The sequence below is a fragment of the Caloenas nicobarica genome, chromosome 5 (genome assembly GCF_036013445.1).
Source record: "Caloenas nicobarica isolate bCalNic1 chromosome 5, bCalNic1.hap1, whole genome shotgun sequence".
NCBI classification, from domain to species: Eukaryota; Metazoa; Chordata; class Aves; order Columbiformes; family Columbidae; genus Caloenas; species Caloenas nicobarica.
The window spans coordinates 53,000,865-53,028,562 of record NC_088249.1 but is presented as its reverse complement, the minus strand read 5'-3'; the positions used below and the strand labels follow the sequence as shown (position 1 = coordinate 53,028,562).

The 27,698-nt window shown below is 40.8% G+C and overlaps 1 protein-coding gene across 1 annotated transcript in view; it reads left to right on the top strand.

Moving 5' to 3' along the window:
• Positions 1-27,698, top strand: part of PTPRJ (protein tyrosine phosphatase receptor type J) — a 76,619-nt gene that overhangs the window by 23,735 nt on the left and 25,186 nt on the right. Inside the window, exon 2 of the mRNA XM_065636886.1 lies at positions 26,896-26,914. Coding sequence (XP_065492958.1) covers positions 26,896-26,914 — 19 coding nt within the window. The remainder of the gene's footprint in view (positions 1-26,895; positions 26,915-27,698) is intronic.

The window sequence follows — 27,698 nt, the reverse complement described above, 5'->3', positions numbered from 1 at the left end:
CCATTGCATTTGTTTTGAACATCGTGACTTTTATGCAGCTTCTCTTTTTGTCATATGACTCCTTAGTATTTTTTTTTCTATTCACTTTATTGAAATAACAGGGAAAACATTCTCAGTATCTCACTTAAGAAAGCATGTTATGCATTTTTTGCCCGGCTCTGTACAGTTCAATTACCATTTCATAAAATGGCTCATAAAGCTGTGAAGAGCTCCAAGGTCATTATTTCTCCCACTCTCTTTTTCTGACTCCCTCACTTGTCTCAGAAGGGCTTTAATCATTTATCATGTCCTTCCTCTTAGAATTTATATTTTATTTTCAGCATCACCACCTGCCTCAAGTGAAATTTCCTCCATTCCTAATGGAAGACTGAAGGTCTGGTTGTATGGTGAAGCGAACCCTTAGGCCTTTTGGGTGTTGATGATGGGAAGTGGAATTGCAGCCCGTGACCACTTAGCTCTTCTGACATCTCACTTGCCTGTTCCCTTTCTATGCCAAAGGAAATGAGGGCGGTTTTTGGTGCTGCTAGCTTTGCATTTCTGCATATGACTTATTTTGCCAAGCTGGGGTTTTGTTAATTCTTAAGCTTGGCCTATTTAATTGTAGCAACTTTCCTGAGTCTCCTTGCCAAAGAAGCAGCAGTTTGGAAATGACTTCTAAAACAGGGAAGGGTAAATTGTCCCACTTTACTATTCTTACGTTTTGGGCCCTCCATGTGCGCCACCAAAGGTGAATTCCTTGCTGGGCGTTTGCTGGACCATGAAGTGTTTATGGCTGGCAAATGCTGTAGATTCATCTTTGAAAAATGTGTTGTGGGAAGTGGAACTAACGTTTTTCTCTGGAGGCAAGGGGGATACTCTTTGTGAATGCCAGCTACCTGAAAGACCCTACAGTATTACTGTAGTTAGGTTGGAAGGGCAATGTGCAGGAGCCATTTTTGCCAGATGTGAGCACAGTTCTCAGCAGAATGGTGCCTGGGTTGCTGTTTCTAGGTGTTGCTGAAATGCAGATACATGCAATTTGCATGAAGAGGCAAAATAAAGGGTGCTAAATTTCCTCCTGCTTTTTTTCAAGTTCTGCTGCTTCGAGCTGCTCTATTTGTCTTATCTGCTAATGTTATTGTGCAGAAGGAGGACAGTTTATTTAAAACCAAGCATTTCATAGTAGTTAATTTGTGTGATATTTATAGCAATTACTTGAAGAACACCTGGTATCTTTTCTGTTGTGAATAAAAACTGTACTAAACTCTACGAAGGAATAGTACGGGTTATCTAATGAAATATTTTGCTTCACGTTGTTCCCAACTGGTTCATTCATTTCACTGTTGGTGCTGGCTGAAAGATGATTTATTCCTGCTCTGTGAGAATTATCTCTCAGAAAGTGCCTTGTGCATGACAGTAATGATAACAATAAAGTATACGTGGAATAGTGAGTGCTTTTGAAAAAAGTCTTTTTAAAAGCATGTGCTCATGTCCAGAAAGGTACACTGTTATGGCAGAAGGACCTTGATCTGTGTGACTTTTAAAGAAGTCACTTGTTCCTCTCATGGCCTTCAACGGGGTCACATAGGCAAAAGAAAGAAAACCAAGGCAGGCAGGTAGGGAATAACTGGATTGGAGAAGTGATGCTTTTGAGGTTCCCGGTCAGTAAAGAACACACCTTCATTTTGCAGGCAGCCTGTAGAGCTTTCACTAGACAGAAAGATGGGCAAATTATTCTGATTACTTCCTTCACCTCATTGAAATATGTCACCTCTGTGAAATGTCTGTTACTGATGGACAGTGAACACTTTCTTGCCTCATTTGCCACTGAGATGGATAAGCTCTAGATCTCTTCCTTTGTGTTTGCATGAGGGTGAGGCTTTATGAAACAGCTGAGCCAATCTCCTGGCCACCTACTTCCTCACCACCACCCAGTTACGTGAGCTGCTCCCATTCACTCAGCTGGCCCACATCTGACCCTGTGTTGGGCTGGGTGAGATAGCAAAACTGGCAGAAAGCTATTCCCATTATTCTGGCAGAGTAGTTCTCTGCCAAATTAGCTCCTTCAACAAATTCACTGTGCAGTCAGGTGAGTGATGGTGCCTCAGTGAAGGCAGCCCGAGGAAAGGAGGTTATGACTTGCCCCTTTCAGCAACAACCAAACTTGGGTAGGGTTGGCTTCATTCTGTAAATAGTAGCAGAAGTTATATTTATGATGTTTTAGTTTCTTATGCAGTGTCATATCATCCATCTCTGTAAATCTAGAATCAAACACCAATTTCAGAGCTAAGTGCCTGAACCATTTTAATAGAGCAAATCAAAGCCTGGCATGATGGCAATGACAATACATTGAAGATCAATGAGTTTGCTTCAGATTTCAAATTTTTCTTTACAGCTGCAAAGACAAGAACATATTTCAAACTTAAAGATCAGTGTTCCTTTTTAAAATCATTGCTGCACCTGTTTTTTGGAGAAAAATGAAATAACATGGTGGTAATGTTGCACACCTTTGTAGCAAAACAAGTATTTCCTATCAGCCAAAGCAAAATGAGCTTACCAGCTTTTTCTGGAGAATTGTCTGCTACTAGCCATGTGATATTGAGAAAGCAATTACTAGTATGTGTTTGTGCCTTGTTGAACCTGAGATTAGTGGCAAAGGTTAATTTCCTAATTGTTTAGAAATAACCCTCTTCAATAAAATCATGTAGTATAATCTAGACATGGTATTCTTAACTTTTATTCCAATATTTGTGCCACTTTTAACACCAGCTTGTCCCCGCTAACATGAGTAGAGTTATTGCTTGTTAACACTACATGAGGGCAAAACGCCTAGTTTGCTGAGGGTCTCATGTAACTTTTCTGTACATACAATGGGTGCAGATGAGCTTTGTTACTTATTTCAGCATGAGCTGGAAAAAATCCACACAGTCAAGTACACTAAAATAGTTTGAATATTTGTGTCTCAAGGCGTTTTCTTTTGGCGTGGGTACAGGTGATTATGCTAAAACTAGTTAAGCTGTGGAATCATTAACATTGAGGTGCGATAGGTTTTTGGGTACTTGATGCTTTTAAATCAAACTGGTTTTTCCTGATATTTTTGCTAAACCCTGAGGCATAAATTTTGTGCAGAAACCTTTGCAGAAGAAATCGGGCCAAGGGCTCTGAGGCTTTGAGTGCAGTGAGGTATTTTGGCAATGAAGTGTTGCAGCTTTGTGCAGTGGACATTTTTATTCAGTTGACTTGTGCTTTGGCTGTTGAGCAAAAGTTGGAAGGACTGGGATCCTTCAGTATCTTCCTATGCACTTTCCATTCTTGTTGCTGTTAGAAATTGCAGACTGGTTACTTGAAGTTCATGAAGAGGTCAGAACATGGAATCTACTGGCAAATCTTTTTTCTTCCTCCTCCAGTTTACATTAGGGGATTAATTTTTGTTTCTTTGTTTATTTTACCCAAAGGCTCTTATCTGTATCCCCCAAACACATTTTGTTTCTTTTGAGGCTTAATATTAATGTTGTCTGAGACATTTATTACATATTTTAACAGAAAAGGTGATTTTTTTTTTTTTTGACTTTTCTCATAGTCCTGCTGGCAAGGAATTATTTCTAGTTAGAAGACGAAGTTTAAAGCCTGTTAGTTTTTACCAGTTAGTAAAAGCTAAGAAGCAGCCTGAAGTCCTGTCTCTAGCTCTGACAGTCTTAAGCTACTGTTGCCACATGTTTTCACTGTAAATGTTATGTCCTTCTGGGTCCACCCCACCTTTCTTTTGTGTTTGTCTGTACCTATGAACAAGGGCTCTGTGGAAGTGATGATGTGAATGTGGATAGAAATATTGTATACTGAACTTTCTTCAATGTGATTTTTGTACCCTTAATTTTTTCTTTGTGGGAACAGCATCATTTACATCATGATGCTAGTAACTTTTTGAAGAAAAATGGTAGGAAAAATGCATCTTGGCTTTTGGGTCCTGGTGTGATGGGAGATGGGTAAGGAGGGGTACGAGGTGAGGTGAACCTGGGGCTCTTTTTGTGGTGCAGTTTCCTCTCCCAGGCTGTTGTTGCAGGTGGCTCCTGAGCTGAGACTGGAGTTTGGGCTATGTTGGACAGAGGGGCCAGGCAGAAGGGATTCTCCTAAGGATATGAAAGGTCCTTTGACAAAATTTGCCCTGGTGATTTGAGAGATTGCTTGCCTTGCCTGCCAGGGGCTGGGTTAGTAGCTGGGCTCCTTAATATTTTAAACTTCCACAGTGAAACTCACGACTTCACACAGCTTGCCCACATCTGCACCTGACACAGAGTGGCAGGGGAGCAGAGCAGAGGTTTGCAAGGGGCACTGTGTGGGTGGGCAGGAATCTGAACCTGGGTGATGCAGCACCAGCAGGCCGGCTGCAAGGACAGCAGTTGTAAGAGTGTTATGTGTAATCAGGAATGGGAGGCAAGCTTGCCCCTTGTCCATAGTTTCCCACAGAGAGAGGTGCTTGGTCCGTTCACGCAGAGCAGACCTCAAAATGCGAACTTTGTCCTTTTAAAAAGGACCAAAATAATAATCACATGCTGGAGTGGGAAGAGCAAGGCTGAACAGAAGTTCTTTTCTCCCATCCGCTTGCCATCTCTTCACACTCGAAGTGCCCAGCCAAAGCATTAGAACTGAGCTGATGCAGAAGTAGTACATACAGTTGTTCATGTAGTTAAATGTCAGTTACCAATTTTCATCTATTGGAGGTATCGTTGACGATGTTTTAATTATGACTTTCCACCTGAAAAAAAAAACCCACAAGAGTAAAAGTAATCTGTACCTGATTTCTTTTACAGTTATGAAAGAAAATTTAAAAAAGAAAAAGGCAGCAGAAACCTCTCTTCTAAATATACACAGATGAAATGTTTTGATATAGGGAAGTTTACACACAAATTTAATGATGAGAATCAGTTAGTCATACAAACGTTTGGATGCTTACCCAAAACCAGGGAAGCAAACAGCAAGCACAGTTCCCAGCTCTGCTGCAGCTCTTTCCTTATCAAATCCAACCCTCCTCTTCTTTGCTGTTGCTTTATGGCTCTTTGGAAAGAACGAGATGGCTTGGCATTCCTCTGTGTATTTTGGGAATTCTTGTGCTAAAACTACTGGTGTTTCCACCCCCCCCCCTTTTTTTTTTCCTCGTCTGTCATTGCTCTTTGTAAATTCAAAATTATTTTGGAAGTGCTGAACTACTATCTCCATTTTGCAGCAGAAACAGTGAAAAAGTGCAGGCACGTGTGTAGTGACCATGAAAGCAATAAACCTTGTAAGCAGTTCGTTGTGAAAATAAGTCATGTCTTTATTTTGAATGTCTGGGGTGATCCAGAAAGCATATGCAATAGGAGAAAGTCTGTCAAAACAATTCTTGCTGACCCTCGTGTATGCATCAGAACCTGAGCAGCTGATCTGAAAACATATTTGGGAGCTACTGTCATATCCATTTTTCGAATGAAAAGGACTTTTAAGATAATAAAGTCTGACCATTAATCTAGCACTGCCACAACGTGCAGCAATTAGCCTCTAACTTTTTCATTAACATGAAGTTTTTTCTTCAGCATGAAGGTTTTCCCAAAGGTTGCATGTTCAGGAAAGCCCTGCAAGCTCGGTAAGAGTTTTATAACTGATGGTTTGCCTGGCTTTATCACTGATCTCAGAGATTGTCAGGAAGAAGCTGAAAATGTAAAAACTGCTGCTGATGATGTCATTAATTTCCATGACTTGTCGAGGTTTAAAGGCTTATTGATTTGTCGTTGCGGATTAGAGTGAATAAACAAGTTTTAAGTTGTTGAATTGTAATTTCAGAGCAATTAATATAATGTATTTTCAGAGGCTTTCTTAATATTTGCAAAGACAACGAGATTTGACTATTTCTGTACCAGCAGTGATAGAAATCTTGCTTAAATAAACTGAAATAAAATACAATGAAGCCTTTAAAAACAAAGCATGGAAGGAAGGGGCAGCAATTTATTGGCTCATTGTGTTGATGACATGCTAAATACACAAGCACAGAACAAGTGACTTCAGGGGCTTAGCTCAGGGTCTAGTTCAAAGTCTTTTCATTTGTATGTAATGATGTCCTTAAGCAAAATGAATTCTAAGGTCCGGAGGCTGTCTTAGAGACCTTAGTGCTAAGATCCATATTTTATCTGGTTAAACACTATTGAAACTGAAAGCTATTAAAATAGTACTAAGTGGTTTTAATGTGATGTTAATTGAAGTTACTTTGCATAAAGATCTTCATGCTTTTAGCATTTAACCATGGTCCACAGACCAGTTAAATATATTTTTATTTAATTCATTTGCTGCTCTGCTTATTTTGAGTAATCTCTTCTTGCAGCAATATCATTGTAATACTTCTTCATGTAACTTCTTGCAAGTCATGCTTTTGTAGGCAAGTAGATGAGAAGGGTTCCTAAAAGCAGCTCAATGGAATTAAGTGATTTCAAATTAAGTGATTTCAAATTGCAGATCTTAAGCAATTCATTAAAAAATAATAATAATTTTAAAGAATTAGAAGAAGAGGTTTAATAGAGTAATACTGGTAACTTCTCTTGCAAACTGTGCAAATTTAATGTACGAATTGCCAAGACACTAAGGTAGAAACCTGTTGCACTGTTTGTAGCAGCCTTCTAAGAACTTTACACTCAAGGCTGTACAATAAATACTCCTTCATTTTTGTCCCAAGGAAATGTTTGCAGTATGAGACTTTGCTGCTTTGTGTGCTCTGATGTTCCTTTTTGGACAGTTTGTATACCCTAAAGCTTAATGTGTTAAATGACAGGCTGTAAAGGAAAAAAAACACCAAACCGTTTTTAAATTTCAAAACTTAAAATTATTTTATTTAGACTGTTGCAGAAAGCCACAAAATTAGCAGAGCAAATCAAGAGGAAATAGTGTTGACAGGTTCTTTTTCCTTATCATAATAATTAAAAATACTGGCTTGTAAAAAGGCCTGTGAGTAATGGTTGCAAAATGCAGCAAGCAAACCTTAACGCTGAAAGAAAATCTTCATCTGTCCTCTTGGTTGTTATATGCAGCTGGTCAGGGAGTGAATGGAAAACACTTCTACAATAAGCCCATATTATGAGGGAAATGGGTTGTATTTAAAGAATGCATAGCTTTCGGGAAAGGACAAACAGAAGCAATACTTGAGTATGACTAGACTCAGTGTCCCAACATTCCAGGCACTTTGTTTCTGGTGCAGTCTTCTACATGCAACTGGATTAATTTTAACTTTTTTTTTAAAGAATCAAAACATGTCTAACACTTCCATAATTCTGTTGCCCAAAGCCTGTCTGCTTGCTGTGCTCGATTCCTTAACTCAGTGCAATAGAAACTTCACTAATTTCAACCAGTTTCTTAAAAAGCTGTCTGGCTGTGTGTGTTCAGCACTGTGGTTACTGCCTCTGTTTGTTCCCTTGGTTCTCAGCCATCATAAGGAGGATGAAATGTTTCTAATGTCTAATACGTTCACCTTTTTCTTTTTTTTTTTTTTAAATTATCATGTTCCTTTGCTGCTTGCCCAGAGATCTGCACCCAGCAGATCATGGTTGCTTTCAGGCAGATTATTACTTTAAGCCAGAGGTCTTATTTCTGCTCACCAAAGTTGTAACCCTTAAAACTACAGGCTGTGTAATACCAGGTAACATACTGAAAACTGGGATCAGAGATGTTCTTTGCAGACAGATTCCAGAAAAGTTCTGTTTGAAATGGCTCCCACTCTTACTTGTCCCTGGGAAAATCAAGCCTGCATTAAGTGCTGCTTTTGTCCCTGTAGCAGAAATACTGCAGGGGGCAGGGGGCTTGGGGGGATTTTCAGTCATTTCTGCAGAAATATGCACAGTGGACAGTTTTGGTGACTCGTTGAGTCCTATCATAGATGTGGTTTTTTTGAGGGGTGATATTGGCAGTAGTGGGAGAGACCTAACTGAGCGTACACTTCCATATCTTGTTACAGTTCTTGAAAATTGCAGTTCAGCCAGATCATCTTGTTAAACCTAAGTTAGGATTGAAGTCTCCTTTTACCTGTAAAAGGAATGATGATTAAAAAAAAAATAAAAGCCCATGTATCTGCTGAATCCAAGCTTGACTTGGACTTGACTGTGTGGGAATCAAAGCTGCTCGGCCGGCCCCCCAGCCAGCCTGCTCCTCGCTCTCTCCAGTTCAGAGCCACTTCTGGCTAACTTCAAAGAAATTACTTCAAAGGCTTTCGGCAGACACAGAACACTACAGGCTGAGGTTGTAGCTTCCAGCTTCAGCAGAGCTGGTGAAGTCTTGGCTTCTTGGGGAGTCCTGTTTTATTTTCCTGTTATTCATTCAATGCACAGCAAAATGCTAACAGCTTTTCTGGGGAGCATGCAGGCTGGCATTCACCCCTCACTGGAGCTGTGCAGCGGGAGAGTAAGGTGCTGGTGAATGGTAGATATATCCAGCTCTGGCAGAACAAAAGAACTTAAAATTCAGCTGTGAAGAGAAATTCCATATTAGTTCCTCATCTCCGCTGAACATAGCAATACACAGCAATTGTCTTTTTAACTGAAGTGCAAGCTTTAATCCTGCCCTTTAGGGTTTTGTGGGTTTTTTTTTTTTTTTTTCCTTTTTAGTTATCTTATTACAACTCTGAAGAGTTCCTTGTTAGTCCCACAAAACTCTGGTTCCTCTTTTCTGTTTCCTGAGATCTTACTTCCCGGCAGCTTCCTATAACTATAATAACAATGAGCACCACAGAAATAGTGTGCATTGCCTGGAAATTTGCTTTCATTTTTATTAGGAAATGTGGTACATTCTGGGTGTCAGGTGTCCACTTGCACAAGGGGAGACTCCTCCTGGAGGCTGGGGCAGCCACGTCCCTCTTGGTTTGGAGTGAACCCCCCTGCAGTGGGATGGGACCTTGGTTGTGCAAAAAGATGTGCTCTGTGCATCTGCCTGCCTTAACATCATGAAGCTCTATGTATCGGGTTTTTTGAGGGAGAATCCTCTCTCCCCCAAGCCCCAGGGGGTATGTCCTGTTAGCTGCTGTTCTTGATTAAAAGCTGTCGTGGATTTAGGAGGAGCCAAGTAACAGCAAGGCTGGGAGAGCTGCTGAAAAGTACCTGTCCATGAAAAATAAAACGGGAGTGGGAGGAAAGCATCTGGTGCAGCATTTTCATGAGAGCTACTTGGTGTCCTTCAAAAGTAGATACTGAAATATGTCAAGTGCAAGCCTTATCGCATTCTCCACATCCCTGGGTCTTTTAATATTAATAGTTTCCTTTAAGACAGTGGCCCTAAGTGTGGTTAATACTACACACTTGCCAGGCTATGTATATATTTAGAGGCTTGCTCTTGCTAGTGAGGGGAGGTGCAGGCAGGGAACTGTGGGGGGAAAAAAATGCTAGAAGTCATGATTTTTAAAAAAAATTTCTCTTTTATTTTAAAGCAGCTCTTTTTTGTGTATGGGGGCATAAGAGATGACAGTGCCTGCAAAAAACAGAGGTTTGCTGCTTGGGCAGAACGTTAATCCAGAATCAATAGCAGAAAAGGGATCTCAAATACTGTGTGGGGTTTTTTTTATTAAACCATACAAACTTTTCTTCTACATAAATAATAAACATATATATAGGTATGTAACTGTGTTTCCCCCACCTCTTTCTGCAGTACCTGTTACTAAAGTGGCAATTGGAAACTGAAACTCTGATCCTGACAAGAACTGAGTGTCCTTCCAGTTAGAGCTGTGAATGTCTGCAGCTCTCCACCCCAGCCTGTCATGCGCCACAGCCTGGGGTTTGCACGCTGGAAGGCATTATCAGACAGGAACTTTTGATTCATTTGCATGTGCACACACACACCAACCCAAAAAAAAAAAAAAAAAAAGAGGCAGGAGATTTTGGCTCCCATCATATCATTGAGATCTTTCTTTGTCTCAACCTTGTTTTTATAAGTCTTGATGCTGAGTGGTGATTGAAAAAGCAGTGCTGCAGGGTGGAGGTTTTCCTGTGCTGCTGCCTGGTCTCCTGTGCAAAGGGGCTGCTGATGCACCTGCTTGGGACTGGGAAATAGGGCTGGGGGTCCTGCCAGCCTGGCCAGGTATCAGAGCAGCGGGTGGGAAAAGCAGTTCACAGAAGCCATCATATGGGAGAAATGCAAAACTCACCTCAACCTTAGTGGCTGGCTCTTTTTTTTATATTTATCTATTTACTTTTCATTGTTGTCAGAGGGTGTTGATTGTCAGATCGATCATAAAGATGCAGGAGATGGGCAAGCTTGGGTAAATGGGCGAGTGTTTTCAACTGATTGCAAGTTTGTGTCCAAAGCCATAGAGCTGAAAACATCCAGTCTCTTGAGTAATCGCTGACAGCATCCTTGCTGGTATGTAATTGGGTATAATGCCTCATGAAAGCTGTGTGGGTACTGAAAGAGTAGTTTTGTGAATGAATGGCTGCTTTCTAGGTAAGAAACTACACCGGCAACACAGTATTTTCTCTCCAGTAAGGATAAGATAGATTCCTGCTTTGCTGTGCATACATTGATTTGCCTTTACTGGTGTTATGTAGAGCACAGCATCATGGTCTCTCTGCTGTCACTTTGAGCTGCCCATAACTTTGATTAATTAGATGACTTTTGGGTCTAACTTCTTACTATTTTTCCTATAAACAAAACCAGGACTAAATGGCTCAGACTCCTCCCTCCTCAGGATATTAATTTCAATGAATGTACTATAGATGTCTCTATCTGATATACAGGCTCGTTGAGTAGCATTTAGTCCCACCCTAAGTAATAGGAAATAATGAATAATGTTCTTACCATTGTGCTCCCACTGCTTTTGAATGAGAGGAATGTACGGAGTGGCCTCCGATAGAGGAACTTAATGCTGTTCCCCAAATTACTGCTATTCAGTGGGACAACGCAGAAACCTAAACAGAAAGGGAAAAGAACAATTTATGCCCGTCACTTATACTCTGCTGCCTCCCCACCCTGATGTGCAAACAGATGCCTTTCCCCAGTGCTTCCTTTTAACATACATTTGTTGTTTTTACAATATTTTCTGCTCCCAGGGCTGTTGGCCTCTAGGTGCTAATGAAATGTGAATGTTTCCCAGACTCACCCTCTCCTAAGTGTACGCAGTTCTGCAGTGGCCAGACTTTTTTTGTATAACAAAAAGAAAACCAAAGATCTTCATCTTTATTTTTGCATTTGGTGGCATAGATAGGGGAAAATAACTTTCCTTTTTCTTTCCCCCCAAAGTTTTTCAAGGGGAAAAAATTGTGGCAATTCAACCAAGTATCGGGGGGGAGAGGGAAGATAGGGATGACAGGGAAGCTGTACAGAAACACAGAAAACTCCAATTTGGCTAGTTTCAAGTTAATTTGACTGTTTGGCATAACCTCATGTTTGAGTAGTTTAGCTTGGGCTTCTTGCCTGTGTGGTTTGTGTTTTAAACCCAAGAGCCACAGGGGAAGGAGGTGGAGGGGAGGCAGCCCATGTTTTTCCCCAGTGGCACATCCATCTGTGTCTGTTGTTGAAGCCCTTTTTCCTCTTTGGGGCTTGACCTCAGATCTCCCTTGCAGCAGGAATGTGTTTATTGCTCAGTGGTAATTAAGGGCAACTGGGCACATGGTGGAGGACAGGTCTTGGCCACACGGATGGCTCTTGGAGGGGGAGCTGTGACCCTGCTCTGCACTTTCCCATCGCCTCGGTGGGCCAGCGAATGGGTGGCCCTGCAGCCAGCCCAGCCCAGCCAAACCGTGGACCTGCATAAAGAATTAATCTGTTGGCGAGGCAGCGAGGAGTTTTCAACCTGGATCTACTGCGTGCCAGCTGAGTGCTGTAACCATTTGGCTACTGGGAGCTACTTTCACTCTATTATGGCTGAATGTAGCCCTTTGTTGCCTTGGCTTTTATTCCCCGTGCCCAGCGTCTGAACGTTTTTGTCATGATCGAAATAGTTCATTTCGATCTCCAGCGCTGGTTTCAATGCAAGTCAGAGGGTTTTGTCCTTGAGTGAACCCTTCTGTAAGTTCAGCCCAAATTCATGAATAGTTTAGTCTTCCCTCAAACTGTGTTTTTTAATGAATAAATGATTCAGCAAGGGGAAGAAAAAAGTTCCATGCAGAAACAGCAATAATAACATCTGCTAGGCCTGTTTCTTTATTGTTATATATTGAGTTTGTTGTGAGCAGTGTGGATCCAGTTTAGTCGATGAGCAAGCTTGACTCCCTCAGACAAGTAAGGGTGTGTGTGTGTTTGTTTGGATTTTTTTTTTAAGCCTATAGCTTTAAAAAGAGAGCTTTGCACCAAAAGCTCTGGTACTGCAGTAGAAGGAACTAGCTCACATGGTAACACAAACAAGATATCTAAGAGGCAACATAAACTCTCTATAATAATAGAGGAAACGATTAGTCATTTTAAATTCATCCTTATTCAAAGCTGTTCTGGCTCTCGGGCATCTGTTCAGTGTTTGAAATAAAGGAGGAAGCTCTGGTGCTTTATTGGAAAGGTTGTTTCTGCAGAAGATCAGCTCAGTTGGAAAACGATGTTTTGGTCTATTTTGGGTCGTGTAGCTGTGTGGGCACCATGTTTCTGGGGTGACTGAGCTAGCATTTACACCCAGCTTTTCTGACACTTGCTATAAATACACTCTCTGTTCTGTTGATGGAATTGCAATAAAATTCATACTAATGGGGTTTCTTCCATTAACTTCATAGACTGCATATTATAGGTACTGAGACTTAATATATACTTGAAGTGTTCCTATGACATGGGAGAGGTTTGTGAAAGAACAATATAAGAGCTTAAAATGTTACTGTCCTAATATTTGGGAACGAGGGGGATCTTCATACAGCGTTATGTTGAAATGGGGTTAGAGAGGTATTGAGAAAACCAGCAATACCCTTTGGGATGAAAGTCTAGTTAAATCAGGATAAAAAATTCTCTTCTTTAGTTGTTTCACTCTACAGTCACTAGTGTGGGTAGTTTCACTGTAGGGTACAAAGGACATTATTCACATAAGACAGTTTCAGTGAACCTGGAATATAAATGCTTGGAGTGAGAGTTAACACCACCACAATGCAATTCATCATCTTTCATTTAAATATGAAGGTTAAATTCTGATAAGTCATATCATCTAACTTGAGGTTTTGATAAATTGGCTAGGAAATATTCAGTGGTAGTTGGATCAAAAATGTGGAAGATGTTATCAGAGACTTTCCCATTTAATTATTGCCTTTTACAGTAGTGCTTGTGACTTTCAGTGCAGGATTATCGCTGGGCTTAATGACTGACCATGCCACCTACTTCTGTCAGTAAAAGGTAATTCTTTCGTGTTTGGTTTCTTCTGTGCTTGGGTTGTCTCTACTGGTATTGGATTCCTGTCTCCAGAGTAATAGTGTTTGAATGAAAGTAGGTAACTTCATGTTCTCACATTACATATAATGAAACATGGTTGTTTGAAGGACATACAGTGCAGTATTTTTTTTTTTTGGCACCTACAAAGCCCTACATACTTGCTTCTTATAGGATACTTTAATCTTGAAATGTTTTCTATAAACACGTCCTTGATTTTCTTTTTAGAGCCATCTCCTGATAAGACTTTCTAGTTGATGGTTGGTTTTTTTGGGGTGCTTAAAAAAAAAGGAAAAACCACCCCAAACCCCCACACCACACAACACTCAACAACCTAGAGATTATCTTGATAAATGGGTCATGGCATGTCTTCCTTCTTCCCTCTTACATGCAACAACGTCATATATAATCAGGGCTTATCTTTTTGGTAGCCTGTGCCTGAACCCCCGGGTAACGCACACTTGCTGCTCTCCTCTCTTCTTTTAAAACAAGAAGGAAACCCCTTAGTTATCCAAACATTTTTCTGTTTGTTTGGCTTACTTGTAAGGAATGTGCTTTGGTAAGTGTCTTTGAGAGACAGAACAGGGATTGGGCTCTAAATCTCAAAGTTTGGATTTAAAGCAGGCTCTGAGCACAGCCTTCACATAGAAGCAGCATAGACATAAAACCTGCTGTATGGTGCAGGGGAGAAAGTGTTAAAACAGTGGATTTTAAACGGTTGTGAGTCATACAGACAAAATATATCACTAGAAAAGGACAAAATGTCTTTATAAATAAGTTCAGCCCTTAGGGGTTGTATAGACATCTGCCTTCAGGCCTTTTGGCATCTGGAGACTCGTGTCCCAATACGTGGTATTCCCTTGGCCAAGAAAAGAGTCTGTGGGTACAATGTCCATTTTCATAGCTTGAGTCAGGTGATGGATCAGGCATGTTTCTGAAGTGGGGCCTTGTCTGCACTAGTGTATTCAAGCTCATGTGTTTCTCAGTCATTCGAAAAGTGTTTTAGCTTTGCACCAGGCAGTCTGGGTGCACTGAACAGTGGTCTTTAGTTTGACTTGGCTTGGTAAGCCTTCAGTCTCATTTTTATGGATCTTCATAGCTGAGTCTTTGATCTTGGTAAAACTCTTCCCGGTTAGTGTCTGCAAGATGCCTCCTCACTGATGCTGGCACAGAGGGTAGGGGTTCTGCCATGCAGGGAAAGGGTAAAACCCTGCTGGGTGTGGATCAAATCCTGCTGGCACCTCTTGCCAATACGAGAAATTGGTCTGAAGTACTTTTTCTTAGTTTGTTTTCTGCAATCGAACTTCTATAATGTAGTTGCTATAAGCAGTGATAAAGCAGCATCTCCTAGAGATGACGAGGGGCTGCAATACCCTGTGAAGGATGTGCTGCTTTCTTCTGGTATGTAATCACACTTAGGAAAGCTTTACATTCTTTATTCAAACTTCTTTTTTCAGGTAGTCACGTTTCTGTCAGCGTTATATAACTCTGTGACATTTTGACTATCTCTGTTAGAGAGAGGAGAGGTGTGAGGGAATCCAGCTTGTGAATCACTCTTGGTTTAAACCTGACTGGCAGGTGGGGAAAAAGAGCACAAGGCCACGAAGGAGGCAGTTCAGGGAATGCAGTGTGGAAGTCTGCACAGCCACATCAATTAAAAGGTACAAGATACAAGGTTTTAGCAGCTGGAACGCGATTAAATTCCTCTTCACTCTTACCTCCCCTACCTGCACACTTCATGCAGGTGAACAGCCACATGGCAGGTACCAAAGGTCAGTTATTTATGGCACCTGACACAAGGCTTTTACTTCTGACTCAGCACCCTGACTTCTCATGTATTTTTTTTTTAATGTGCTAAACTTTAAAGACTGTAGAAGACCCCACCCAGCAGCGTGCTGCAGAGTACTTAAGGTTTGCATATCTCCTGTTTTATATTGCTGCTTTACAGGCTTTACTGTTGGCAAGCACCACTTTAGAAATGGTCACAAATATGTTTGTTATCCCCCTAATCTATGAGAAATCTGGCTATTACATGAGCAAATACAGTAAATGTGACTTGCACATAAAATGTGATGGAGGCGTGGAGGACTTGGTTTCATCTGTCTTAAAGCTTAATGTTTAATGTGGCTTTAGTATTTGAGTGGAAAGATGAAGCTTTGCCCCACGTGTGCAGGGTGAAATGTGTCACAGTGAACTGAAGGGTTTCTCCTCTACCCCTCTCCATAGCTCCTGCTCCAGACATACGGACACATTTACATGGGTTTTCTATTCAAAGCTTTGATACTTGTCAGCCTTAAACATGGAGATGAGAAAGTTTGGAAGTATATCTTTAATTTTTTGTCTCTGTGTGTGTGGTTTTGTTTGTTTTAGCAAATAAATAATAGCAGTGATTTTGCTCTAGCTGGTTTTGAGTATGTCCTTGTTTCCTCCCGGAAAATTATAGAGATGTTATACTTCAGCTATTGCAAAGTATGAAAAATTAAACACTAAATGTCAGGCCAGATAAAAATGTCTCTGATATGGAAGTGTTTTTACTACAATTTGTTATTCTTTTGGCTGGAAATGCTTTACTACAGTTTATTGTAGGCATTGTTTCATCTTTAATATGTGAAATCCATACAAACCTGTATGTATATAAATCACAGAGTTCTTGTCTTTCTAGGCTTCCAAGGTGTTTTATGGTGATGCAGGGAAACTGTTTCTACAGTTTAACTCAAAGTTTAAAAGCTTCTAGAGAAGTAGTAGTGATATTTTTCAGTTTCTGTGATTGTGGTTTGTTGAGGACATAGGAGCAAAAGACAATACGTCTAATGTTTCAAAGACATTGAGCATATAATTGTGGTGAAATCAAATCAAATCTAATCTTGTGACTTCCAGTTTGAGTCAAAAGAATAGTTAACCGAAGGAACCGTTTAGATGTTATTGAAGGTGTAACAAAAATGAAGCAGGAAGATGAGGAGTTGCGATCGATTCTAGTACCTGCTACTCTTCATTCATCCTGCCATATTGTGTATAAGTATTAAGAGAGGCTTGTCTGAACTACATTGAGGATATCTGGGGGACATCCCTAGACCTGAATTTCTAACTATCCCAAATATGCCTTTAAAAAATAATTTGACTAAACGGGTTAATAACATAGATAGGAAAAAGAGAGATACTGAGGAAGCCCTCCCCTGCCCCAGTCTCTTCTGCAGTGTTGGTGCAATATTAGTTCTTTTTAATATCTCACTGGTTTTTTGGCCACAGTTGAGGCAATAGTTGCTATTTCAGACTCTGCCAAAGTGACATCCTGCCAAAGTTGGAGGATGGTACTGCACTTGTTGCTGCCCCCTTCTTGTTTTCCATTACAGGTAACACTGTCAAATGTTGCGGAGGCCTGTGTGACAAAATTATTCTTAATAGTGCACCACTATTTCTAATAAATCTTCAAACTGCTTTTAAAACATTTCGCCAAGGCAATCTGTTAGACAGAAGGCTGCCTGTATATAAAATATATTTATGTGCCTTCAGAAGTGTAACTTTTATAGAAATTTTCTTTTTAAAATCTTGTGCTCTTAAAATTTGCAAGAAACATCATCAAGTGGAAGGTGAATTTCTGACTGAAATAATTGTGCTTCATCATTAAACTTGCTGGTAGTGGATATTCATTTAGTGGCAATCAAAATCAGTTTGGATTAAATTGGGTAAATTTAAGGAATGTTTGTCTCTCATTTAATTGCATTTTTTAAAGGTTATTTTCAGTAATATTTTATGAAAACTCTGGATTTGTCTGTTAAGCCCGTGCGGTGGAAAGAACCATGCTTTTGTATTCTGGTGATATAGGTAGCAGAAAATCCCTAATTGTAGGGAAACAGCAAAGGCTATGGGAAGCCATATCAGCGGTATTGTTGCTCTAAGTGAACAATGACCAAAATGTTGTAAAAATTCAAAGTTTTTAAAGCTTTCTGTTTCTTATTTCAAGTGGTGTACAAGGCTAAGCAAACACTGCACCCTGATACAATATGCAATTTATTTGAAATGAACATGTTTTGAGACTCATAATAAATAACATAAACGTATCTTCCTCTTAAATATAAGAGTTTGAAATGAGCTAGGACCTACTTGATCTGTATCAGAGCTAAGCCAAACATACAGATCAGCAGGAACTCTTTCATGTGTCTTGGAAGGAGAAAGAAGCCATGGATAGGTTTTTGTTTGGTTTTTTTTTTTTTTTTTTTTTAGAATAAAAAGTTTGCAGCTGGCCAGGCTGCAGGGTCAGGCTGATCTCTGGTTCTGACCCTGCATCACCCAGCCCTTTTCCACCATAGCTGGTCCTCCCAGATGGCCATGAAGTTGACCTTTGATAGATGTGTCTGTTGACTGGTGAGAGAGAGCCCATGTTGTTGTCAGTGAATAACTTCTCATGCGGCCCCAATGTATTCATAGAGGAGAGTCTGGCAATGGGGTGCTGGCCAAGCCAATTCTCATTCCTGTTTCTATGAAGCTTCTGTTCAAAGAGAAGGAGAAGAGAGACTCTATCAGGGCCCTAGATGAACTTACTGGAGCCGTACAATGAGATCTCTTGTTCCCTCCCTGGAGTACTACTACATGTTTTGATCGCTTGCAGTCCATTTGTCTTTTGCTACAGTTCAAATTCATTAAAGGATTAAATGGGCTGACAGTTGCAGGCAAACCTCAGGGGTATCCCCCCAGCCCCAAGTTGCTGCATGTGAAAACAGCATATGGGAAAACATCGTTTGTTTAATCAAATTGTTTGTGTCTGTGATAATTTGATCCTTGTCGAACAGCCAGATCTGACTTGAGAGTTGGAAAAGGTTTAGCACCACATTTTTTGCTATGAAGCAATTTTCTTTTGCTTTGAAGAAGTTGATCAAATGCTACGATACAAAACAATGTAGCAGAAAATGTGAGTTATGGCAAATAAGTGCTGTGAAGAAGTTCTATGGTCCAGCCAGTAATTTATTGTATAAAATTACTTCCCTCGTGACAGGTTTGTGATGCTTGAAGATGCCGAGCCTGCCTTAGCCAGCACAGCATGGTGTGATTAGCTCCCATGATCTGCATCTGAGCCAGCATTTACCTCTACATCCATACTTAATGCGCTGGTGTGGTCATCCTTAGCCTCGTACTTTCCAGAATATGTCAACTTTTATGAGAATTTAGGCATATTTCACTGCTCTTTGTCACTCGGGCTGAAGTTTGATGGTTTTATTGGGGCCTCTAGTGGTACCAAGACTGCATTACCAACCCAGAGCTGCTGTTTGGGGGTGGTGAGAAGGGTTGCTTTCCTCCCTCCTGCTGGGTAGATTTACCCAGCTATGGGGCAAGGGCAGTGCTGTACAGGTGATGTATTTGGATTCTAATGGAGCATTTTACGTGGAGTTGGAACTGAACGTGCTGAAGGAGCATAAATAAATGGCAATAAACAGTAACAGACCGTGAAGGAAGAGATGAAGGTTAGCCTGAAAAGTCTCTGTGTCGGGCAGTGGTCACAGGCTGGTTTCTCTCAGCTGCACACCTCATTGGTTTTTAAATTAGGAAGTTTTCAGGCCCCTTTGAAAAAAAAGAGAGAAACTGTCTTAAGAAAAGTATAGAAGTAAGGCAGGAAACAAGAAGGCTTTTATGTACCAGTGTTAAGACTGCAACAAAAAAAAAAGAGGATTTTCTGTCTAGCAAGACAGTTTTGAGCTCAGTGTGAGCAAGCTGAAGGCTTTCACAGGCTATGGTTCTGCCCCCAGACAGGGTGTCATAGATCAAAAATTTGGTCTTTATTTTCTACAAAATCATCTTTCTTCATATTGTATTTGAGCTTTTGTGTAAGTTTTTAAATCCCTTTACAGCTAGTTTTGCTTGGAAAAGTCTCAAACCAAATCTAGCTCGATGTTGTTCTCCTTGTAAAGTATCTTTTAACACTTTCCTGAGCAAAAACTCTGTAGAGTATAAAGTGTAGGGCTCAGGAAAGTGAAATCTACTTGGGATAAGAAACATGAGAGTCTCAGTTGCTCTCATCTGAGCAAATCTGAAATGGGGCCCTGTCAGGAAATGCCCCTGATTTTCATGACTATGCTGCAAGGGCCAGGCAGCTGCTGGCTCTGCTGTACATTTTCCATCCATGGTGCCTGGGTGGCCAGCCCTGCTGGTTTGGGGACAGTTAGCATTGTGTCATTGCCACAGGAGTCTTTTTTTTTTTTCTTCTTTTTTTTTCATTGTATCCTCCTTCTTCCAGGGTGTGCCTGAGTAATGACTCAGAGTGAAAAAATAGTGCTGTTAGGCTACAGGCAGGAATGCGCCTTGTTCGCATGAAATAAAGGTTGATGCTTTCTTAATTTTGAAAGAAAATGACTGGCAGTGTTAACTGAAAACTCCTATTAAAAGGGAAGGTTTTTCAATTCAGGCATTGCTCATTACACACCCAGCTGCAGTTCCACTGATGTTGATATGATATACAGATCAAGTAGGATAACAACTTGGGTTTTACTGAAGTAGTTGTTTTAAATATTACTCATTGCCATTCTCAAAGAAGCACACTGTTCCCTCTGTAAACTCCTTCAGCAGGATCGTCTCTGAAGAGACATTACGTGTAGGACTTACTGGATTATGCAAATAATTTAAACTTGTTGAAACTTTTCAGCCTTTCTCCAGGATGAAGTTTTATTGTTGTTCTCTAGGTTGGAAGATTGCAGGATGCTTGGCTAGAGGCTACTAAACTGTGAGGTGGTTTGCAGCACCTACTGCCTGTAGTTCATCAGGAGCTGCATGTTTGGAGGAAACAGAGAAGAACTACTGGGTTGCATGGAAAAGTTTTTAGCTGATGTTTCATCTGGAAGCCATTGGAAAGTCTGATGGTGCTTCCTAGGGTCACTGATGAGAGAGCTATCCGTTGCAATGCAGTTGTGTTTGGTGTCTGGGCCTTTTGTCAGCCTGTTTCCCACCAAACCCTGTGCTGCTTGGTCCTGGGTGTTTCTGTTGCTTTTTTATTTTCTGTGTGGACAGGTAGGTGAATCACTTCCTTGTATCAAACCACAGCAAAACTTACCCAAGAAATCTTTTCTTGAAGGTAGGACTGAGGAAGGAGAAAACGGATCTAATGAATACAATTCAGATTAGATCCATTCTATGGGGTTTTTTAAATTTATTTTGGATATATTGCCCAGAAAACTCCTCACTCCTAGGCTGGCCATCTGAGAAGCAGATACAGGTAAAATTTTGAGAAAAATCAGGAAAGGAAGAAACAAATTTTTCCAGGACGTTTCACCACAAATTTTCATCTGGTATCTCATTTTGGCTTTCCCACAAGGCTTTTCTCTTCCACAACATTTTTAGTTCACTGGAGGTACTGCACAAACCAGAATCTCCTCATCTGTTTTCATAAAAGCCAGTGGAAAAAATGATATTTGGTCCCTCTTTGGAGAAAAACTTGCTTCAGGGAAGACAGAATTTAGAAATGTCAGGGGGTAAAATATAAATACATGCAAAATGGAAATAGGCTTTCCTCTTTCACATAACTGCATAATAGCTCGAAATAGCCTGTTCACAGTTTTGTATGGCTGTTGACTGCTCTAGGGTTTTGTATAGCTTCCTAATACAATGTGGTGTCCTAAGCGAGTCCAGCCCTACCCAATTAATAACATCACCTCATTTCTTTCTTCTGGGTTCTGGATCTCCATCTGATCCCATGCAGTCTCATTAGCAGAGCTGCTCATTTAGGGTTAAAAGAAGAGAAGACTCCAAAGATCTTGCAAAAACTTAGTGCACTGCTTCCAAAATTAGAGCTTTTTTTCCCCAGGATAAACCCACTTAAACCAAACATTCTGTGAAATGTTTTTTTTGTGGATGGGCTGTGAGTGCCTGCTTAAGATACCAGAGGGAAAACACACGGTGCTGCCACTCGCTGCAGCATATTTTCAGTTCTTCATTGGAAGTGAATATGTCATGTTATTGAGATCACCTAGAGTTAATCTGAATCAAAAAACCTGTTGTGGGTTACAGTTAATGAATTTAGCTGAGCCAATATACACTGGAAAAGGAAAAAACCAACCAAACAAAACCCCTAGCACCAAATCCAGAAAGTAAATAATCTTAAATGAAGCTATATAACATAATTAAATATTAGCTTCTGACTTAGCCTCCTATTGACTATTTCCTCCTTCATGTAGTAAGGACCTGATACAGGAGGGCTGAGTATTCACAAATGCTGCTGAAATGTGTAACTGAATTGTTAGCGTAGCTTGGAGCAAATCTACAGCACGCAGGCTTAATCTACATTATCTTTTTTCTTTTCATACAATTAGCACAGAGGAAAACTCTTGCTTTTCTTCACTTCACATATCTTTAATTATGTATTAATGTCTATGCATTTTATAATAGCATAACATTATAATGATTTGTGTGTAGAAGTTGTCTGCTTAAATGCAGAGAAATGCTTTGCAACTGAAGAGTAACAACGTTTTAGGAAGAAGTTAGAAAAAAGGGCAAAATACTACACAAGTATGTTTGCTCATTTTCCAAACGCAAGAAATTTCCCAAGTAAGACTTGAACTAGGTTCATATAGGTTTAGGCATGTAGTTGTATGCCCCAGTTCGGGTGATCTCATTTTTCTTGCCTGGTGCTGTAAGCCTACAAACTTCATTAATTTGGACATAATGTGGAAATGAATGAGGTGAAACAGTCCTGAGATAGGTTGCAAGAGACAGAAACATTTCATCTTTCCAAACCCCATCCTGTTTCTGAGACTGTCTCCTGCAGAAAGGTGTCACTCCCCTGCTCATTTAGACTTTGCACTCCCAGTGAAGTGGGAAGATGTCCCCAGCTGGAATAGCAGTCAGCACCTTACAAATCCTAGAAAATCAGCAAGTATTGGAAAACTCTATCGGGCTGTGGGTGCAATACCTGGGCAATCCCACTTCTGTTGTTGTGAGGCTTCCCAGTGGTATTCCAGGGCTTAATTTTCACTTTATGTGACCTTGAATAAAACCTTCCTGTGAGAGCGCTTTCTGAATAAACCTATGCCGAGTGTGAAATGTAAGAGGTGGCAGAGCGGTCTGCCAGTGGCTGAGTTACAGCACCTTTGCTGGTTAATGTTTGTCAGCTGAGCAGCAATGACTGATAATGTCTGCAAAGTGAAGCTTGGAGGCTTAAAAGCATTGTGATGCTTGCAGTGTGGTAACTTGCCCTACAGCCCATAGTTATGGATGTGGGACAACTAATGGTAGGTGAGCATAGCAAGAAAAAAAAAAAATGCGAGACGAGAGTAACTTGGGCAATGATCTTAATTATGCTTTTGTGAAAGAGTATTGAGAAATAATTTGAAGACCCCTGTGACAGCCTGATGGTATTTTTGTGGAGCTCCTCCAAACCTGAGAGTGGTGGGTGGAAAAAGAGATCTAAAGGTACACATGTGAAACATCGTTAGCTTTGAGAAGGGTGTGATTAATTTCCTGGCTTTTTGCATCTGAGTCACAAGGCACACACAGGAGTGAACACACAAGAAATAGCAAGCAGCAGCCTCAAGTAGCGTTCTCGGAAAGGATTTGTGGCTAAGGGGGTTTTTTGGTTAGGATTTTTTGGTTTGCGCACTTTGACTGCTTAGCCAGCTTCTTACCCTTGTATTTACATGAACCAAACCATGTTGTTTGTTTTGGAAACTGGAGCACCGCAGGCAGGTGGGCTGCTGTTGACAAGGGTTTTCCCCCAGTGCAGGAACCCTAACTTGGTTGAAGGGTACAGTTTGGCAGCAGAACCAAGCTGATCGGGAGTCTTGAGGCCAGCAGAAGTGGGGGCACTGCTCTCTTCCCTGCTGGTGACCACCTCCTGTGGCTCTCCCAATCAATGTGTGCAGCAGGCACATTTTAAACCCTGCTCTTGAAAATATCTTAGTCTAAGTCTTATCAAATACCAGTAGAATTTGAGCTTCTCTGTTACTTAGTATTTTTGAAGATGTTTTCCTGCAGCACATCTTATTTCTTCCTCTATGACATTACCTGGGAGACTAATAATAATAATTCCTCAGTTGGGTAACCAACTGTATACCTAGGGAGGGTGGAGCTGAATCCTGCATGTATTACACACACCACCCCCTCCTGGTAAATAATAAACTGCACATATAAGGAGCACAGGACAAAGCTTGCGTGAGTGCAGATGAATTATTCCACTCCTCTGGAACATACAGCCTTTTATCAGGCTGAAAGCGTGGCTGTGTGACACACGAGAAGATTCATTTGCCATAGCTGGTGACAGTGCCGAGTTTGTGTATACACATCTCTCCTGTTGTTCAGTTGAAATGTTCAGTGTTTTGCATTTTGTCTTGATAGGTTATTTTCTTGGGGAGGCATGTTCCACTCTCACCCCAAGATCCAGATTTTTGGTGAAAAAAATACCCCAACTCTGTACGTGAATAACGTGGATTTGTGTGATTGGAAAGAAAAGTGGAAATGGCAGGGCTCCTGGTATACTAGATGCAAACACAAGGAGAATCAGGTGTTCAGCACAAATATCCTCTGAAATAATAAACAAATGTTTTGTATAAATAGCATCTCATTAAGTAATAACATAAGGCTGGAGAGCAGTTCAGTTCATGGCTTGTGTTGAAAAATACAGCATGGAATGACTGAGTCAGGCAGGCTGACGCTTGGGAATGGGATCACTTGTTTTGTGTGGTTTTGTGTTTCAGGAGGAGGCCTGCCTGCTGCCGACAGGATGTGCTTTTTTTGAATTTGGTTTGCACATGGGGTTCTGAAAAGTCAGAGGGGTATTGTGAGGGGGGTATTGCCAAAGTGTGTGATAAACAAAGGCAAGTAACATGATGGGAAGCTGCTCACCACGTGACAGGAGTTTTAGCATAACTGTTCTTCTGTTGTTTGATCATCGTTAACAAAACTCACACATGACAGTGCAACCAAGTTTCTGGTAGCTTGGTAATAATTTGCCGTTAGATCAGGTGGCTGTAGCTGGGGGTAAAACAGGAATCAACATGCTGCTTATTTGAGCTGGCAGGGAAGAAATGGGGAGGTGAGAAACAGGGGTACAGGGGACTTGGCAGTGTCATACCTCTTTCTCAGTCATGATGTCTGTCCTGTAGCTCTGGAAGGATGCTGTGCCCTTGAACCCAAAAAGTGGACAGAAGCAGATTAGGAACTTTGTCATCTTCAGCCAGCTTTACAGGAGAGAAAGTAACTGAAGGACAGGTGTGAATTATATCAGGCTTCTGCTGCTGGTCTGTAGGGCTGCAGAAATCACTGTGACTTACTCAGTCCTGTGGTGTCTTTTGTTGGTTCTGTTCTTTTTTTTTTTTTTTTTGCAGTTTCTCTTTCTTATTAAACATAGCGTATTTTTGGCTTTGGTTTTAGATTGTCCTGCTTTTCAGGGAATCTCACCTGCTGCTCATCATTCAGCAGCTGTTTCCATATAGCTTAGCACTTGTACTCTGAACACTGCATGGTAGTGTTTTCCTGCCTTAAGAGTGGCTTTTTTCCTTTGTAGTCTCTTCTTCCTTGGCCTCTTCTTTGTGAAAGAATATGGAAGGGCTCTTGACCTGGGTGCAGACAAACATTTCCTCGCTTCCTAATAGTTTTGCAGTTTGGCTGGGCTCTCAAATATTCAGAAAGGTTGAGGAGAAGCCTCAAACTTGTTTGTAGGACATCTGCGTCCCAAGTGATGTCATTTGTGTCCTGAGTTGTCAGTAGGACTGTGCTAGAGAAGACCAGGCGTTAGTTCTGTGATGCTGACAAGTGTTCTTTTGCCTGGAAAGCATGCCCAAGCTCTTCTTGGTGTGGCACCAGGACCATCACAGGCTGGAAGGGGGTCTCTGCAGTTGAAGCTGGCTTCTGCTGCATTTCTCCTTCCTGTAAAGCTGGAGAGGTTGCTTCTAGTGTTGCTTGTAGTCAGCTGGCCTGCATCATCTTTGAGGAGAGTGCTTTTTGGAGTCTTTCATATGGAGAACAAGATGATTTAATGGTATCTTCTGACTGCTTTTTGAAGGTGTGTCTGCTTGGGCCCATGACTGTGATGTGGGGAGGTACTGCTGATGGAGCTACTTGTGGCACCAGCAACATGAGATCTGGGATGTATGTGATTTGGGATTCAAGCTTTGGGTTGTTGTGATATAGCTGCTTATTTTGAGTTAGCTCGTGGAATTACAGAAACAGCTAAGAAACTGTCTAAGAAGACAGAGTGGAAAGAGAAAATGAGACAATTTCAAGTACTTGAAATAAATATGTCAACCTCTGCAATCAGCAGGCTTGGTGCTTTGTGTGGGTAAGGCACCATCTGTCATAAAGCTAGGCTGGGTTTTCTAGGAGCAACACAGGACCAGCCCTTCTGCAGGTGGTGTTAGCACAGCCGGGGCTGGAGATATGTCTCTGCCTGCACCCACCGTGATGCCGAACCAGACCCAAAAGGGCATGGGCAGAAACCTTCTGTGCTCGCAAGCCTCCCTGGCACAAAGCACTGTGACCTGTGGATCTCCAGCATAGCGCTGGGGACCTGCCTGTCCATGGGGTGTGTGTATCTCTGCATACTTGTCTTCACCATGTCATGTGTAGCTTTGCAAGGTGAATCATATTTAATCCCTGATACAGTTGCTGAAGTGATCTGTCTGTTACATGACAAAAGTGGCTGCTGCAGTCGGTTGGCATCAGCTGGCTACCGGTCTCAGGGGTTTCAGGAAATCAGAGTTTCCCACTCGAGTGCCCGCAGACCTCAGTCTGGGGGTGTTATTTCACTCCTTCAGGAGCGTTTTGTGCTGCCACCTGGAGGGAGGTGAAGAAAACAATTTCCAGGCCAGTTTGCACACTAACAGGAAGGGAAATGGCTTGTTTGGAGGTAACAGCATAAAGCTGGAAGACTGAAAAACACTTTCAAAGCAAAATTCTGGTGTGCTTGTCAGTATTACTAGCATAGTAGTTTCAGGTTGCACTTAAATGACAACTGCTGATGCTTTGTGGATATGTACATATATATAAATTAGATTTCAGAATATACACTACATGTTCTGGACTCTTACTACACAGAGTTTGTTTCAGAAAATGCAAAACATTATTTTGTGAGAAGTAATAAAGCTTATACTGCAATAGGAGGAAAGAAAAATTCTTAGCAATAAAAAAGAACTAATTTGCGTCTGCTGCTTTTTGTGGGATAGTGTTGAAGTGTCTTTTGTCTTGTAGGTTTTGGTTTTAAATTTATGTAGAATCATACGGTCACTTAGATTGGAAAAGACCTTTAAGATCATTGGGTTCTGCTGTAAATGTAACACTGCCAAGTCCACCACTAATATGTGCAAAATGACCAGCATATGTTTTGCAAGCTGTTATTGTGACAAAATAAACTCTTTGGTTAAAAAAAAAAAAGTGGAAGCTAACATTTTAGCAGCATGTATGTCATGTTTGTTTCTTTTCTCTAATAGTTTGGTGTACTTTTGGTGTTATTTTTATGTCAGTAGATTTTTAGGTATCTCTTGCAGGTTGGAAGGTCTGGAATGCAACAATAGAATTTTTTTTTTTTTAACTGATGTTTTTTTCTCCTTCTATTTGTTAATTAAATCAGTCCTTATTTTATTTGAGCTTTAATTTCTATTTTTTTTTTTCCAGGTCAGATGTACAGTTGTCTGTAAGTATAATTCTGTTACTCAATTACATCTTCTTTTGTATATAACTCTCATTATCTTAATTTCTTTTAAGAAAGAATGAACAGTATCAGCTAAGTATTTTTTTTAAAAAAAAACTTCCTCAAAAGAATTTTTAGAAATAGCATTCAAAAATATAAACTTGCTTATTTTAGTGACTGTAATTCCTGCAAGGCATTTAAAGATATTTAAAGATATATATGTGCACTCCAATCTCTTTGCTTTTCAGTTTATAAAGAGTTCTGGTAAAATCAAATACAAATTTATGTGCTTTGAAAGGCTGGAAAATATACTTAAAGGCAACACAAAACAATCCAACCCCAAAACAAACAAACAAAAGACACTCAAAATGATGCTTGAAGGATTTTCTGAAGTGAGTACAGCAACTGCTGTACTTGCCAAGATGACAAGTTTTCATGTCGCAAAAATTTCCAAAAGTGCTTGCAGATGAGTTCTACTAATACCATCAGACTTGCTTGAGTTAGCCTTTACGCTTTCGGGCCTGAGTCAGGTCTCTTTGGGCTGTGCTGTATCCACCTGAAGTTGTTTTCTGTAGGTACACCCTGTCTCTTCCTTACTTGTGGGAATATGAGGACAAAGTTGCTATGCCAGGTTAAGTAAAGCAGCTAGCTTCTGATCATACCTGAGGAAAATACACATGCAGAAGTGGCTGCCAGTTTGTTCAGTTCTCTTCAAACAAAACTGCACTGAAAAAAAGAACAGATTGTGGTAGTTTTCATCCAAACCATGAGTAGAGTCAGTGAATGA